The sequence below is a fragment of the Pleurodeles waltl genome, chromosome 1_2 (assembly GCF_031143425.1).
Source record: "Pleurodeles waltl isolate 20211129_DDA chromosome 1_2, aPleWal1.hap1.20221129, whole genome shotgun sequence".
NCBI classification, from domain to species: domain Eukaryota; kingdom Metazoa; phylum Chordata; class Amphibia; order Caudata; family Salamandridae; genus Pleurodeles; species Pleurodeles waltl.
In genome coordinates, this window is record NC_090437.1 from 795,222,282 (window position 1) to 795,238,760 (window position 16,479).

General features: G+C 44.5%; 1 protein-coding gene across 1 annotated transcript in view; it reads left to right on the forward strand.

Annotated features, from left to right (window-relative positions):
* The window catches only part of ANXA10 (annexin A10), a 355,700-nt gene that overhangs the window by 247,717 nt on the left and 91,504 nt on the right, over window positions 1-16,479 (forward strand). The window contains exon 10 of the mRNA XM_069205838.1: window positions 6,417-6,475. Coding sequence (XP_069061939.1) covers window positions 6,417-6,475 — 59 coding nt within the window. The remainder of the gene's footprint in view (window positions 1-6,416; window positions 6,476-16,479) is intronic.

The window sequence follows — 16,479 nt, forward strand, 5'->3', positions numbered from 1 at the left end:
GGAGTCCAGCATCATCATCGAGGCTGCCACTGATGAGGGGTGCAAGGACCTGTGCCAAGGATGCATTGTGCAGTGGCAGTTTCAATGGCCTGTAGTGCAATGATTGTTTTTCCAACAGGTCCAATCCACACAGATATATAGATGCATCAGTTTTGCTTGGGTTTGCGCCTCACAGAAGATGAGATGAATTGGTCCCGCTAGATCCACAGAGGCTGGCTAAGCATCTTAAACCCACTTCCAAGGGTCTAGGATTGGGGTGACACCACTTGGTAGGGTAGACTCAGATGGTAGAGTCCAGGTGCTATGTTCAAGGTTGTCGGAAGACTATTGTGTCTCTGAGACTTCAGATTAGGAGGCCAGTCAACTTACCCTTGGAGTCACCCTGGGGTCTGGGGTCAAGGGATGCAAGACCAGTCCTTCTCACCCAGACAAGAGGGTAGCAAGACGCAGGGCAGCACAGCACTCCTTGTAAATGTTAATATTAGTGCATCTAAACCTTGTAATTCCGTTCCTCTTGGAGCTAGAGGAATGTAAATTCCTACTTGGCTCATACTACCTAAACTTGCAGATAAGATAGTCTGAGCCAACGTTATACAATGCTTTGAAAGCAATGCATAGTGCCTTGAACTGGATTTGTTGCCTGGTATGGTGTCTGGATAGCTAAAGAAGCAGACCTAAACTTAGGAATCCCAGAAATAGTCGCTCTGCAGCATTTTGCAATGTTTGATGTGTATTTAGGTGTTGCAGATGCATACCAAGATAGATGCCATTACAATAATTCACTTTTGAGAGCACCAAATCAGTAACCACCATTTTTTGGACCTCAAAGGACAGAAAGGTGAGATTTGTTTTAAGCAACCTCAACGTGTAAAAGGAGGACGAGTTGACTGGTCTCCGAAGGTGAGCCTGTTGTCCATGATTACTCCCAAATTCTTTGCCTTACTCACTGGTGTAGGGAGTGCTCCCAGATCCTGAGGTCACCACTGAGGAGTCCAAAAGGAGGCCCTATTCACAAAGAGAATATCCTCTGTTTCATCAGAATTAAGCTTTAGCCATTTTTTGTCCATCCACTGACTGACTGCAATTATGCAGTCATGGAACCTCAATCCTATATTGATGTCTATTTGCCAAGGACACAGCAATTTGTGTGTCATCAGCACAGGATGCTAAAGAAAAAACAGAGGATCTAATCCAGGTGGCCAAGGCTACTAAGTAAACATTGAACAGAGGGACCTCACATGGTAGTGACAAAAGTTCAGACACAAATTGATCAAGAGCCGTCATTTGCTTCTACTCTGTGAGAAATGATCTTAGAAGAGCAAGTGCAGTCTGGCTGATCCCAATCTCCTAGAGCAAGTCAATCAACAACTCATGATTGACAGGTTGAGTAAGACGCGGGCTGCACTTCCTTCTCCATCCAGGACGACTCTTACTTCCCCTGTTGCCTTTATCAATGCTGTCTCAGTGCTTTGCCAAGAATGAAAAACTAATTGAGTTGAGTCTAATATTTGATTGCTCTGAATAAAGCATGAGAGCTACTGATTCATGGCTTTTTCAATAATCTTTATGGGTAAAGGGAGGTGAGAAATAGGCTGATAATTGCTAGTGTCAGCTGAATTTAAACAGGGTTTCTTTAATAGTGGTAGAATAAAGACCAACTTCCATTGTTTGGGAAAATATCCTGTCCTGAACATCGAATTAAAAATAGTTATGAGACTAGAAGCCATGGTATATGATGCTAATTTGATTACAGATGGATGGCAGGGATCAAGAGGAGATCCTGATTTAACCAGAAGAATTTGCTTTGTTATATGCTCTGTGGAAAGTAGAGAAAATATGGACTGTTCTAAACCGTGACTTACCTGCTTGTTATTTTCCCTCACTGTATCTTTACTGCCATCATGCTTATGATAGACCTGTATGACCTTATCTTGAAAAAAACTTGCAAAAGAGTTGCAGAACTCTTGATTGGAGTTTATCTGATTTTTACAAGGAGCTGATGACAGTTTCACTAACTGAAATAACTCTTCAGATGAGTTCTTGGAAGATTCAATTTGTTGAGAAAAATACAATGATTTCTCTTTGATCAGCAAGGATTTGTATTCCACCAGGCACCGTTTGTATTTTTCTTTTTCTTCCCTCATATAGCCTTCTCTCTATTTGCATTCTTGTTGTTTACAACATTATTTCTGTACTCTTGATGCGTCCGTGTACCACAGTGCTGAAGGTTCACTTGTATGTGAACGACACTTCTTAATTGGCACTATGCTAGAAACCACCATGTTAATCCCATGAAAGTAATTAGGATTGGCTTGATCTAAGCCTTCTGAGGAAGAGGACTGAGTCTTTAGCAACTTCAAATGAAAATCCTCAGGGCTAATCTTATTCAATGCATGTGTCCTAAGAGAGTTGTGTGCATGAGTAGCATGGGGAGTTTTGCGATTTAGCAGTATCTCAAATAACACAACATGGTGGTCAGACCAGGTCAAGGGCAGGGATTCTGTTTCTTTTAACTGAGAACTAATGGTAAAAATACCATCCAGCGTATGAACGGCAGAGTGCGTGAGGCCACAAACTTTCTGAAAAGGCCAAACTAAGGAAGTCTATCAGAGCTTCTGTATCTTTATCTTATCCCATCTCTAAATATAAATTAAAATCTCCCAAAACAGTGAAGTCTCTATCACATATACCGTTTTCTACTAAAGAGCCTATCATTTGGGTAAAATGATTTCTCGGGCCTGGTGGGCGATAAATTAACATACCCTTGAATGATTGTGGTTCAGCAAGTTCTGTATTAAATGAGAGTGTTTTGCAGCATTAAAAAGAGGCTGGGGAAAAACTGGCCTGAAAATAATCCCTATAAATCCTTCAGAGGAGCAGTCCAGCAGAGTGGCAGTCCATTTAGCAGCACAGCAATCCTTCTTCCTGGGAGAGTATCCACAGGTCCAGAAGTGTACTAAAGAGTTGGTACCTGAGTTCTAATATTTATAACCATTTGTCCCTTTGAAGTGGGAGAAGCTTCTAGAGGCACACCTTTGAATTGCACAGGTTCCCTGCCTTCTTGGCACTGGTTCCAGACTAACTACAAGGGGTATGCAGTCCTTTGTGTGGAGACAGGACACAGCCTGTTCAAGTGTAAGTGGGGCTGGGTTCAGCTCCTCCCTCCCATCCTGCAAGTGATGGCCCATTCAGTCACACATCTAAGCTCCCCACTGTGTGTGGCTGTCTAGGAGGAATACACAAAGCCTTACTGTCAACTACACCCATGCATGTGACTGAGAGATAGCCTGCAGGCACTAAATAGCTATGGTAGTAATATGCCAACTTTCTAAAAGTGGCATTTTCAAAATTGTCATTTAAAATCCAACTTCACCATAAGTTAGGATTTGTCATTACAGTTCCAAAGACACCAAATATGAACTGGTGACCTGTTCCCATTTGGAAATTACACATATTAAATGTAATAAGGTAGCTCCAATGTTGTTCTATGGGGGAGGTAGACCTTACAGTGGTGAAAAAAGAACTTGAGAGTTTTTCACTACCAGGATGTGTTAAACTTAAAAGCTCGAGTCCTACTTTTAAGGTTCATTGCACCCTGCCCTATAAGCTGTCCAGGGCATACACTAATGGTGACTTATATGTAGTAAATAAAAAGATTAGTGCCTGGCAAAAGGTTTACTTTGCCAGGCCAAAATGACAGTTTAAAACTGCACACACACAGGTTGAAATGGCAGGCCTGAGATATGTTTAAAGTGCTACTTAATTGGAAAGCACAATAAGTGCTGCAGGCCCACTAGTAGCATTGCATTTACAGGCCCAGGGCACTGGTAGTGCCACTTTACTTATTGGGGACTTACAAGTAAATTAAACATGCCAATTGGGTATAAGCCAATCTTACATGTTTTAAGGAGAGAGCACAAACACTTTAGCACTGGTTAGAAGTGGTATAGTGTGCACAGTCATAAAGCTGTCAAAACTGAAGTCAGCAAAAACTGGAGGCCGGAAGGCAAAATGTCAGGGGGAAAACCACACCAAGGATACCAGGCCTAACACACACCTTAAACAATAACCAAAATCCTTGTTAGGGTGAATCACTAAAGTAACTAAATTATACTGAGTTCACCTCCTTGGTAGCTCTGGCACAGAGCAGACTACCTTAACCTAGAGGCATTGTGTAAAGTATTTATGCAAAATAGTAATAAAGTCAAACTCAACAAAGGAAAAATCCCAAACTAGTTTAGAAACGTTTTAACAAATAAAATGACACCAAACAAGAAAAATCCAATAAATGAAAGCATAAATATTTATTTTTAAAGTTTGGAATTAAAAATAGCACCAAAATGTGTTAAGCGCCAATGGCAGTCAACTGGTTGCAGTAGACTACGACTGAGGTGCCATTTAAGGACAGCTACAAAACCCAGGTTTGGCCAGGTTAGAAGTTTAACCTTTGGATTTTGTCACTGAAATGGAAGTCAAAAATCATCAGTGGGGCAAGGCGGTAGGCAGTGGAAGAGAAGGGCTCCATGATGTCGGATAGCAGTTGGATAAAGTCCCTGTGAAGCCTTTATGTTTTGGCAGGAAAGCAAGTGGGAGAAATTTGAATTTTGCTCCCAAGGAAGGTCACTTGCCAGCCTGATACTCTTCTCAGTGAAGATTTCTACATTCCAACTCAGTCACTTTTTTGAGCTCGGATTCCTCCGGGTGGGCATGGCTGCAGGTTGTATCATAAGAAGGCTCCATGAGGCCAGATACCTTCTCTGCGAGGTCCAGCTGAATCAGATTTACTGCTGGGAAAATCTGCAAGCAGGGATGTCTGAATATTTAGCCCAGCAGCAAAGCACCTTCCTCACATCATATGCTATGTTTGTACCGGTCCTCCAGAGTTCTTTAGAGCAAGTTCCTAAGCCCCAGGTTTGTGAGGAGATTAGGAAGAGTGCCCTTTAACACAGCCCGGGGTGCCTCAGGAACAGCACTTGGTGGGGGCATGACTCGCTCCAGCAGACGCCACCTGCAGTGTTCAGGGGAGGTCCAGTTGGTGTTACTATAGCTTGCACAGGAGATCAGGCTCATGAGACTCTAGGAGTCCTTTGACCTGGGTACAAGAGGGTATAAGAGGGAGAGCAGGTCCAGGTATTTAGGGACAGTGGGAAGGACTTCAAGTTATTTATAAAATACATGGATTTCTACCACAAGAACTTGACACCTATTTGGCACCAGGCCAATAGCGTAATTGAACATGTTATGGGAACTGTAAAATAAAGTACCTGCAAATGTCCATATGCAATATACTCTGCCACACATTGCAGAATTACAGAAATACTCAATCACAAAGTCACCTGCTGAACTACGACATGGCAGACAACTAAAAAGTGGAATACCACAGGTTGAATAATCACTGTCTGCCACATATGTGGCATTTCAACAGTGTGAGAGGGGAGATTAGGTCCTAAGACGACCAGAAGAGAAGAGCCCAAACAGTAAGTTGCTGTCAAGTGAAGTAGGTACTGGCTAAAGTGAATGGGTTGGCAAAAACTGACCCTTCTTTTGCTGTTGACCAATATTTATCACAGAAATCCAAGGATGAATGCTCATGGTGTGGATGATAACAAGTCACAGAGCTCCTCTTTATTTTGACTACTTAATGGAGATCGTTGTCAGAGGGCCTTTCCACCAGACTCCTCTGTGTTGAACCAGCTATCACCTGACCTTGCCTTAATGTCAGGCTACCTGAAAGACTAATCACTACAGTGGACTTAGAGATCTCCTTGTTACTGCTTACGTTTATGATACAGGGTAGCATTATCATTTAGGGTATGAGCAGTTTCTGTCATGCAGGCCAAAAGTACGGGGATAGGGTGAAATAGAGTTCGGGTCAACAAGGAAAGGAACAACATATCTAGAGGTGCTATTGCCACCACATTTGTGTCCTAGTGGATCATTTGCTTTGTATGTTGCCATTGGTTGGTCCACAAAGCATGCATTTGAGAAGCTAAGCATTGTCTTTGGTCCATATACATTACAACCAGTTTTTTAGTATTATGGATACAATGATTTCTAGTTACCAAACTTAATTTTTTGGCAATGGTTGAGCTGTTTAGTCTAATTTGTGGGATAGAGGCTTCAGAAGGAGGCACGGAAGGTTTGCACACCTGAGAAAATTTGCTGCGTGGTTGAAATTAAATTTGCATGAACATTATATCAGACACATTCCCTACTTCTATGTGTAAACAAAATTTAAAAAAAGAAAAAAATGACCGTGCCATTCATGAAGGTTACCGGTAAGTAATCGGGCATCACCTTTCATATCTCCTGCCACAAAGGAGAAAAATAGAAATGCCTCTCAGAAACATAAAAAGTGGAAATATTTGCTTAGTATGCACTACCACTATCTCCTTTATTTTTTGTGTTTCCCACAGTTCTGTGCGTCCGTGACAAAGCCGCCTATTTTGCATACAGGCTTCACAGTGCATTCCACGTAAGTAATGGCCTTTCAAAATGCAGTTTTTGACTTGATGTTGCTAATATTTCTTCTTTTCAACAATATTTTGGAGTAGTCTGCTTTGCCTAATACAGAGCAAGTGATTATTGAGGTTTTTTTGTATTATTTTACGTGATTACTGTTGATTTTCTATTTTAATTCCAGTCCTTGACTGTGATAAAATATTTGTTTGTGAGCGTTGCTTAGTTGAGGCTATATGGTCAGGTCAGTGCTGCCAATTCTTAAAAAAACTTTTTTTAAATTATTTTTTTTTCCAATTATTTCCTTCAAGGAATGACCACCATTTCCTTCAAGGAATGACCACCAATCAGAATGAGTCGCAATTTGTGACTTACTACATGATTAGTAATTCAGTAGGTCAGATTACGACCCACTCCAAAGGGGAATTTTGCTAACTGCCGGTTAGCAAATTTCTATTCTGTTTGCAAAAGGTCGGTGTGTCAAATTGCAATCCCGATTTGCGAATGGAACATTAGCATATAAGTCCCTAAATTAGGTCTCAACTAAAGCCGATCTATTTGCGATGGGGTGGGGTCTAATAAGCTGGCAAGGTAGAGCCCGCATTTTGTAGAGCCCGGATGGGTCATTACATCCCTTCCCATGTTAGTTCATTGCTGGCCTGAACTGGACTGCAAGCCACACACACAGTCTCTGAATTTCTAGCTTGGAGAAGGGTTGGACTGCATGTCGTACCAGTGGATTCTTGTCGATCTTTGGGGTATCCCCACTTGAGAAGCTTCTGCTGAAGCAGTTTTTTTCAGATGGTGGAGAATTGTACTGAAGACCTGGAGCTTGGCCAGGTGGTGGAGGTTTATTTTATGGGCAGTTCCCATGGCATCTTCTTGGGCTTCCTGACTCAGGATGCTTTGGCCTTCATAGCTAGCCTAAAAGTCTTCTTCTCCCTTCCTACTGGCCACTGGCCAGCTGGGATTGGGCTGTAATTCATTTGTCTGGTCACCTTGTCCTTGCACCGACAGGCTGTTCTTGTCTGCCTGCAGCCACTCCAATGGATGGCGTTGTGTAGGAACGTCTTCCCCTCTCCCAGGAGTAACATCTCAAGAGTCTTCTAAGGGGCACCATTTCTTTTGGGGCCAGATGTAGCATTTTCCGATTCGCAAAATCGGATGCAGAACGGTGTCTCAGGCACCGTCTGCGAGTCGCTATGGGATCACAAAGACCCACCTCATTAATATTAATGAGGTGAGTCACATTTTGCGACCCCATAGCGAGCCCCTGCACTCACAGGGATGGTGGCCTGCTGAAGACAGCAGACCTCCATGTCTGTGACTGCTTTTTAAATAAAGCAGTTTTTTTTATTGATTTTGCAGCCCGTTTTCCTTAAAGGAAAACGAGTTGCAAAATAAAAAAAATAACGAAACCATTTGGTTTCGGTTTTTCAGAGCAGGCAGTGGTCCATTGGACCACTGCCTGCTCTGAAAAACCCTTTTTGGCAACATTCACAAAGGGGAAGGGGTCCCATGGGGACCCCTTCCCTTTTGCGAATGGGTTACCACCAGTGTGACACTGGTGGTAACTGCGAATTGCTTTGCGACCACATTTAGGAGGAACGCAACCGTACTTAGCTCCCTATATATATAACCAAAAAACACACAAAGAAGTACGGGGTTCTATAATGGAAAGACGTCAGGGGTACGATTTGTGCCCTTGGTTATTCGTTTTCCTATTTGGAAAGGTGAGGTCAGTGAGTAGTTGTGAAAACAGGGCTGATTGCAGAGGCCCCCTAACTTTTTGTCTCCATTTTTTACTTTTTGCTGATGTTTTCCTGACTCTGATTCTGACTTGGATACTGCTAACCAGTCCCGGTGTCTGTGCTCTGTATAAAATGTGTATGCAAATTAGGCTAATTATAATTGGCTATGTCAACCTACCTATAAGTCCCTAGTATATGGTAGGGCATGTAGGTTTAGGGACCCCACCATAGGTAGTGCCCGCATAGATGCACTGCTGAGGTGCCCAGTGTCATTTTAAAGGCAGGCCTGCCTTGCTGGCTGCTTTTAAACTAAAGGTATATGCAAATTCGACATTGGAATTAAAAGTACTTCCAAAGTCTTAAACTACTTTATTTTACATATAAGTCACCCCTAAGGTGTGCCCTACGTGCCCCTAGAGTTGGGTGCCATGTAACTATAAGCAGGGCCCTTATAAAAATCGTGTTATAAGCCCTGGTGAGGTAAAATAGCCAAATTTGTTTGTCCCTCACTGTAGTGTATGGCCTCCATAGGCTAAAAAGGGGAGACTTTATTTTAATTAACAAAGTCCCCTTAAGTGTCAGATACCTTGAGTTTGGTATCAAATTAATTGTTATACTAAATCCCACAACTTACAATTGTTTGATTTAATATAAATAGTTCAGGTAAAGAGTTTTAAAACTCTGCCTAAAAGTTGCCAACTTTCCCTATGTAGTGCCCTTCTGTGATTGACCAGCCTCTGGCAGCCTGGACAGGCTGCCTTGATGAGGTGTGGCCTGGGGAGGATATCTGCCTCAGCAGATGGTGAAGCAGGAAGGGGAAGAGTGAGAAAACCGGTCTTCAAAGGCAGGGAAGGACATCTGGAGCAGCTCAGCACCTCCCTCAAATCCTGCAACCCCAGACAATTAGGTGCCCTCTTGATTAAATTAGGAGAGGGCAGGAGAGGGGTGTGTTTAGGATTTTTAGCCACACCAGTGGGTGGGCACAGCCAGATCTAATCTCCAAAAATCACTTTCAGCCATGTTGGATTTTTGAAGAATGTTGCTCCCTGGGATTGATTTTTGCCACACTTCCCAAGAAGTGGTCATCAAAGGGGGAAGGAGCCTGCCTGTGATTGGATACCCAGGACCCCCCTGTTTTCCATCCAGGAACAAGGATAAATATGGCAGAGCTGCACCCACACCTCAGATTCCTACAAGTGACAAGACAAAGAAGAAGATTGACTTCCCTGCTGAACCCCTGACCTGCCCCTGGATACTGCACTCTGAAGGACTACACCAGCTGCACTCTTGGGCTTCACAACCAAAAGGACTTTGCCTGTCTTCTACTGCTTCAAGAAGGGACTCCCTGTTTGCTACAGGTACAAAGGAGCTGCCCAGAGTCCCCTGCATCACGTCCTGCAAGCAGAGCCCAGCTGACCAGCGTCCAGTGGCCATTTGAGGATTCTGTCCAGGTGCATTCTGGGAATTGTAGTCCCAACTCCCAAGGAGCAACTTAGAGTTTCTGGAACCTTTGATCAAGTTGGGGATGCTTCAAGGATCCAAAAAGGATCTCTGGAAGAAGATCCAGAAGTTTGGAGATGTTTGGAGATGTTTGGAGCAACTCCATAAGTTGAAGAGGTGCATTGTGGGAGTTGTAGTCCCAGACCCCAAGAGGCAAACCAAAGCCTCTGAACCATTGGCTGGTGCTGTGGACCACTTTCCTGAATCAAGAGACACTTCTGAGAGTAAGTGTGACAGTGTTACCTTGTGGGTGGCCTAAACTCTGAACTTTGTCCCTTTCCAGTGTGACCTTTTATAACCCTTTGAGCGCTAGTTGCTTCTATGCGCTAGAAAACATTAATTCTTTTAAAAATCATATCTCCAGTTCCCCTTATCTGATGTTAGTCATTTTGGTGTCATTTTAAAGATAGAAATATAATCCAGTTTTATAAATTGGTTTTGGATTTGTATTGTGTTTTGTGTTTTACTTATTTACTGTTTGTGATTTTTAAATGCTTTACACACTTGTCTCCTAAGATAAGCCTTGTCGCTCATTGCCAAGCTACCAAGGGTTGAGCTGGGTTTAACTTATTGACACCTAACTGGACCTAAGTGGGGGTTAGTGGCCTATTGCTAGGTGTAGGTACTTACCTGCCCTTACCAATAATCCCCTTTCCAACAGAACCCACATTCCCGGCTCCCTTTCCAAAAACTGCATCCAGCCCCACTGGGGCTGGCATTAAAGATCAGCTCTGTGACATCCAAAGGAATCAAAGTAGGCCATAGTAGTATTGTTCAGCAAGGCTTGCTTGATGTTCTCAAAAGCAGCTTTTTTTGGAGACCCAGTCACATTTGTCAGTGATTTTGGTCAGAGCCCTCAGTGATCCTGAGAGGGTTTCAAGGTTTGGGATGAACCAAACACAGTTTGTAGCCCATGCTGCAGGAACTCTGTTTCTCTGACGCACTTTGCGAGTAAGGGCCTGTTTGATGGTTTCAGGTCTACTTTCATCCTTCCTCCAAGAATACATACATGAAGAATTCTATTTGTGGTTTGAGGAACAAACAGTTTTCTCTGTTTAGAGTGAGACCATGCTCACTGATCCGTTGTAAGGTGGCCAGCAGGTGTCAGTTGTGTTCCTCTAGTGTGGATGCATAAATAAGAATATCACTGGTAATGTTCAGGACTCTTTGTTGCCCTCAGAGGGTCTTCCCGTATGGTGTTTTGGAACACTTCAGCTAATCCTGATATTCCCAATGCTTAGCCTTTCATATTGTCTCAGTCCTAGAAGTGTTGGGAAGGTCATTATTTTGCGACTCTCCGAATCCAACAGCAGTTGTTGGTACTCCATGTTGAGATCTAACTTTGAGAACCACTGGTCCCCTTTAAGGTCGGCAATAATGTAGTCCATCATTGGTGTTTTTTGTTGTTCTCTTTTGATTGCCTTGTTAGGGAGGCACATGTCAGTGCGGACCTTGATGGCTCCAAGATGCTTGGATTTTCAGAAATGACCATAGGTGACACCAACAGAGTGGAGCCAGGCACCCTCTCAATTACATCCATATGCTCCAGCTTTTTTTCCAACTCTTGATAAACAAGGGGCCATAGGTGAAAAGGTAAGTGCCAGTGTGCCATAGGGTTGACTGTTCTGTCAGTATGTCACTTGATTGGCTCCTCCTTGAAGCATCCAAGGCATTAGAAAAGGCAGGGAAACTGCTCTAGAATGTTGACCACTCACAGGTGGTGTATGGAGCATGCGAAGAACACTAGCCCTAGGTCTTCCATGGTATAGCAGACTGCTAGAGTCCTTTCATCCACTGTCGCAACGTGAAATTTGATTGGGTCATCTATTACTCTATCTCATACCATCATATCGATCACACCTGCCACCTGCAGTTTATACCAATTACTGTTCAAGACTCATATCATTCACTGATGCTCAAGTATTAATTAAAGCCTTGACTGTGGTGCCAGTCACTCTGACCTCAGACAGTGGCTAGAGTTGGCAGTTGCCTTTGGCTGTTGATGCACATGATATGAGGAATGAGTTAGGACCATCAAATAGCCATCTGTTGGGATTCCCTTGCGTATATGGGTGTTCTTTGTTGATAGTGAGCTTTCAAATAGCTAGCAGGGCTGTACCTCTTCCTTTGGGCTTACACCCTCTGTCTCCACTCCAGTTTGCACAGGCAAAATGGTTTGTCCTGCAGCAGCTGGAACAGGTCTTCCCCTATTTGGGGCATTTGTCTAATGGTTGGTTCTCCAGGCCACAATTTCTGCAGGGCCGGATGGCTCATGGTCAGCTTTTCCCACTGTTTCGGAGCTGATCGACTGCGTATGGCACTCACTGATTCTGTCTTTATAGGTGCTGTCCTCCCTTTGTGCTGCAACCCAGTCTCCTTGGTTAGCTCCATTTCCATTTCCTCAGCATGGGTGCCCAACAAGTCGGAAGATGTGGGCAATTAAGATGTCTTCAAGCTTGATTCCTCCAGCTGTCTCAGGATTAAGCACCCCAGCACTGTCAACTGACATCCTTGTAGGAATTCTGACCTTCCTGGCCTGGTCTTCATGGATGCACCTGCTTGATAATTCTTGTTGAAGGGTACAGAAGTTGACGATTGACTACCCTCCTTCTTAAGTTTAAAAAGGTTGAATCTGGATTTAGCTGGAGCTCAAAGTGTGCCATGATGGTATCATCAAGTCATAATCCATACCTGTCCCTGGGAGGTGTTTGAACAGTTTCAGGTGTCTTCTCCGACATAGTGAAGTAGCAGTGACCTTTTAATAGTGCCATCTGTCTCACAGGTAGCCCAGAAGTGCCATTACAGGTGACGTACCCAGGTCTTCCATCTAGGGCTTTAGTGCCTGGATCAACCAGCTTACTCAATGGTGGGAGCGTTGGGTGGCTAGTAGGGGATGGCAGATGATCTGCTTTTGGCACCTTTTGAGCATTGTGGGTGTCATCTGCCATGTCTGCTTGCAGTAGGCAGTATCTTAACCCTCTCCAGGGGTCTCCGAAGAAGGGCTGATTATTGTTAACACTTTAAGCAACATGAGTGTCACTGTCCGGAGCACAAAGGGAGAAGAAGAGGTCTGGTTCTCCTATGTCCCCCTTGTTAGGCAGGCCATTACAACATTTTGTTAGTCCTTAGAAATTCAAAGCCAGAGATGCAGATTCAGGCAGACACCATATCACCATCAGCTAGATGCATACAACGGAATGTCACTGATGAGTGCAGTGTTTGCAGGCTGCCAATAGATGGTGCGCTCAACACAGTTCTCCCAGTCCTCGATGTACCAAGGGTTTGGAGTAGGGATCTACATCTGACATTGTGGGGGTTATTCTAACTTTGGAGGAGGTGTTAATCCATCCCAAAAGTGACGGAAAAGTGACGGATTTACCACCAGCCGTATTACGAGTCCATTATATCCTATGGAACTCGTAATACGGCTGGTGGTATATCCGTCACTTTACCGTCACTTTTGGGGCGGATTAACACTCCTCCAAAGTTAGAATAACCCCCTGTGTCTCTGTTCCCGCCTGTCTGCTTGTTGCAGGCCTCTCTCCACCTCCCACCGCCAACAAGGCACAGGGAGCTGCAGGACAAGAATGAGAGAGCATGTAGGTGTGGCCACAGCCACACCTGGTGACCTCCAAGTAATTCAGTGAACCATCTTCCAGTCTCCAACTCCTCCTGCCTCACCATGATAGTTAATCTAACACCAGCTCTAACACTACTTGGAAGTCAAAATTTCAGGCCTCTCAGAGGTAGAGAATCCACATTGTCCAATATCAGAGAGGACCTCATCTTGTCACTGGATAAGCCCAGATCTTGTTAGACCTGTCATTAGAATATGACACAATCATGTATGTCACTGTACTAGACCCCATGAAAAAAGGGTGTGGCTTCTTTTTATAGACCTTACAAGTGCTCAGGCCCTTCCCATAAGAGTCTAGGTAACAGTTCAGAAACACTACCATCTCACTAGTATCATTCAAAAACTGTCACCCATTGTGTTCAACAAGATTCTGTACCATTGCAGCAACTTTTCAAGTTTTGCATGTCGCCCTTGGCAAAGGTTATCATCAAATATATTTGCAAATGTTTTTCAATGATACATGGATCCACTAGCAACTGGGGAATAAGCCAGACATAAGTGGATTAATGACCATCATGTATGTCTGAATGGTACTAAAAGTCCTGATGACTGGAGCTCCACTTACAGCATCACTTGCATTCCCTTGGCATATGCAACAAGGGTCAACCTCCTTCTCCTTTTCTTTGGTTGGATGCAGATGATTCCATCTCACAACAAGTCTCAACCACAACCAGCATCATCAATTATCTTTAAGAGTGGAAGATATATGTTTTGGAATTCAGTTGCACACATAATCTGTGCTTATCTTAGCATACTACGTCTGTAAGGATCTTGGGACGTAGTTAGGAAGAGAGGGTATCCGAACAATTCATTCACCGGTTTTAGGTAAAAGTATTTTTCTTCATGAAAAGCCCTATGGGAGTACAGTCAAACAAGCTTATTTCCTGATTGTTTTTCATTTTCCATGGAATATCCTATCCAGCCTTTTATTATTACTGTACACAAAAAAACAGAAAAGTAAAAAATATAAGAGAATAACTGAAAGAGTTAAATGGAATGGTATTTTGACCTAATGAAGATTTTGAAAAAATATAATTCCATGCAAATGCTAAAGGGGAATTTAAAAAATAGTCTGGTGGAGGTTGTCTTCCAATAGTATAAACAGACATAGTTCTAGGTCTTTTTAATTATTTAGTTTGTTTTTATCCAATATTGATATTTTGAAGTACTAGGAAATGCAGACTCCCATTAGAGTCCTTTCTCTGACATATAATTCTAAGGTGCCTCCCACAGAATCAAGGCCAGCTGGTTCACCCCAGAACTACAGGAATCCAAAAGGCTATGTCGCTAAATGGAAAAAACCTGGCACCTTGACCCTACCAACTCCAACCACATGACTTTCAAGGATGCCCTACACAAACATCACCAACTGATCTGCACCACCAAAAGGACCCACTTCAAAAACCGCATCAACGCCAACGCTCACAACAGTAAAGAGCTCTTCTGCATCATCAATGAGCTCTCCACCCCCAGGATCTGCTCCAACGAACCCCCGCCATCACAGGAGCAACCCACTTCCGTCGAAAGATAGAAGAAATCCAAAATAGCTTCAAACACCAGACCCACCAGCTGACTACAAACACCCAAGAACCCAACGCTCCAAGCAACACACATCTCCTCCACACCTGGACCCCCGTCAACATAGAGGACACCACCACCACCATGGCCTCCATCCACTCCGGATCCCCATCGGACCCCTGCCCACACCATATCTTCAATAAGGCAAACATCATCGCCCCCATCTCTGCAAAACCATCAACAGCTCCTTCGAGTCAGCCACCTTCCCAGAAAGATGGAAGCACGCAGAAATCAACACCCTGCTGAAGAAACCAAAGGCAGACCAAGACGACCCCAAGAACTACCGGCCAATCTCCCTCCTCCCCTTCCCAGCCAAGGTCATCGAAAAAAAGCCAACTATCCCGGTTCCTGGAATACAGCAAGGTACTCAACACCTCCCAATCCTGTATCCGCAGAAACCACAGCACCGAGACTGCACTCATTGTTGCCACAGACAACATTAGGACCATGCTCGACGAAGGAGAAACAGCAGCACTCATCCTCCTGGACCTCTCCGCAGCTTTCAACACGGTATGTCATCACACTCTCCGCACACGCCTCCACAACGCTGGAATCCACGACAAGGCACTCGACTGGATCTCATCATTTCTCTCAGGCAGAACCCAGAGAGTCCGCCTCCCACCGTTCCTGTCAGAAGCCTCCAGAATCATCTGTGGTGTTCCCCAAGGATCCTCGCTCATCCCCACACTCTTCAACGTTTACACGGCCCCCCTCGCCAACATCGCACAAACCCACCACATCAACATAGTTTCCTACGTAGACGACACTCAGCTCATCCTCTCCCTCACGAAAGACCCTACAACTGCAAAGAACAACCTCCACAATGGACTTCACGCCATTGCCAGCTGGATGGAATCAAGCCACCTCAAGTTAAACATAGACAAGACAGAAATCCTCATCTTTGGCAGCAACCCCTCAGCTTAGAATGACACCCGGTGGCCCACCTCCCTAGGAACCGCTCCCTCACCCATCACCCACGCACGCAACCTAGGCTTCATCTTGGACTCCACACTCAGCATGACTCAGTAGGTCAATGCCATCTCCTCTTCCTGCTCCTCTCCACATGCTCCGCAAAATCTTCAAGTGGATTCCCGTCGAAACCAGGAAAACTGTCACCCATGCCCTGGTCAGCAGCCGACTGGACTACGGAATCGCCCTATATGCAGGAATAACAAACAAACTCCTAACAAAGCTGCAAAGAATCCAGAACGCATTCGCCCGTCTCATTCTGGACATCCCATGCCGCGACCACATTTCTCCCCACCTCAGAGACCTTCACTTGCTACCAGTATCAAAGAGGGTCACCTTCAAACTCCTCATCCACGCACATAAGGCCCTCCACGACACAGGCCCAGCCTACCTCAATGACAGACTCACCTTCCACACCCCCACCCGCAATCTTCGCTCCACCAGCCTTGCCCTCGCCTCCATCCCCCACATCCGCCGCACCACCCGGAGGAAGATCCTTCTCTCCCCTAGCCGCCAAGACCTGGAACTCCCTACCGCTCCACCTTCGCTAGACCCAAGACCTCTTGACATTCAGGAAACGCCTTA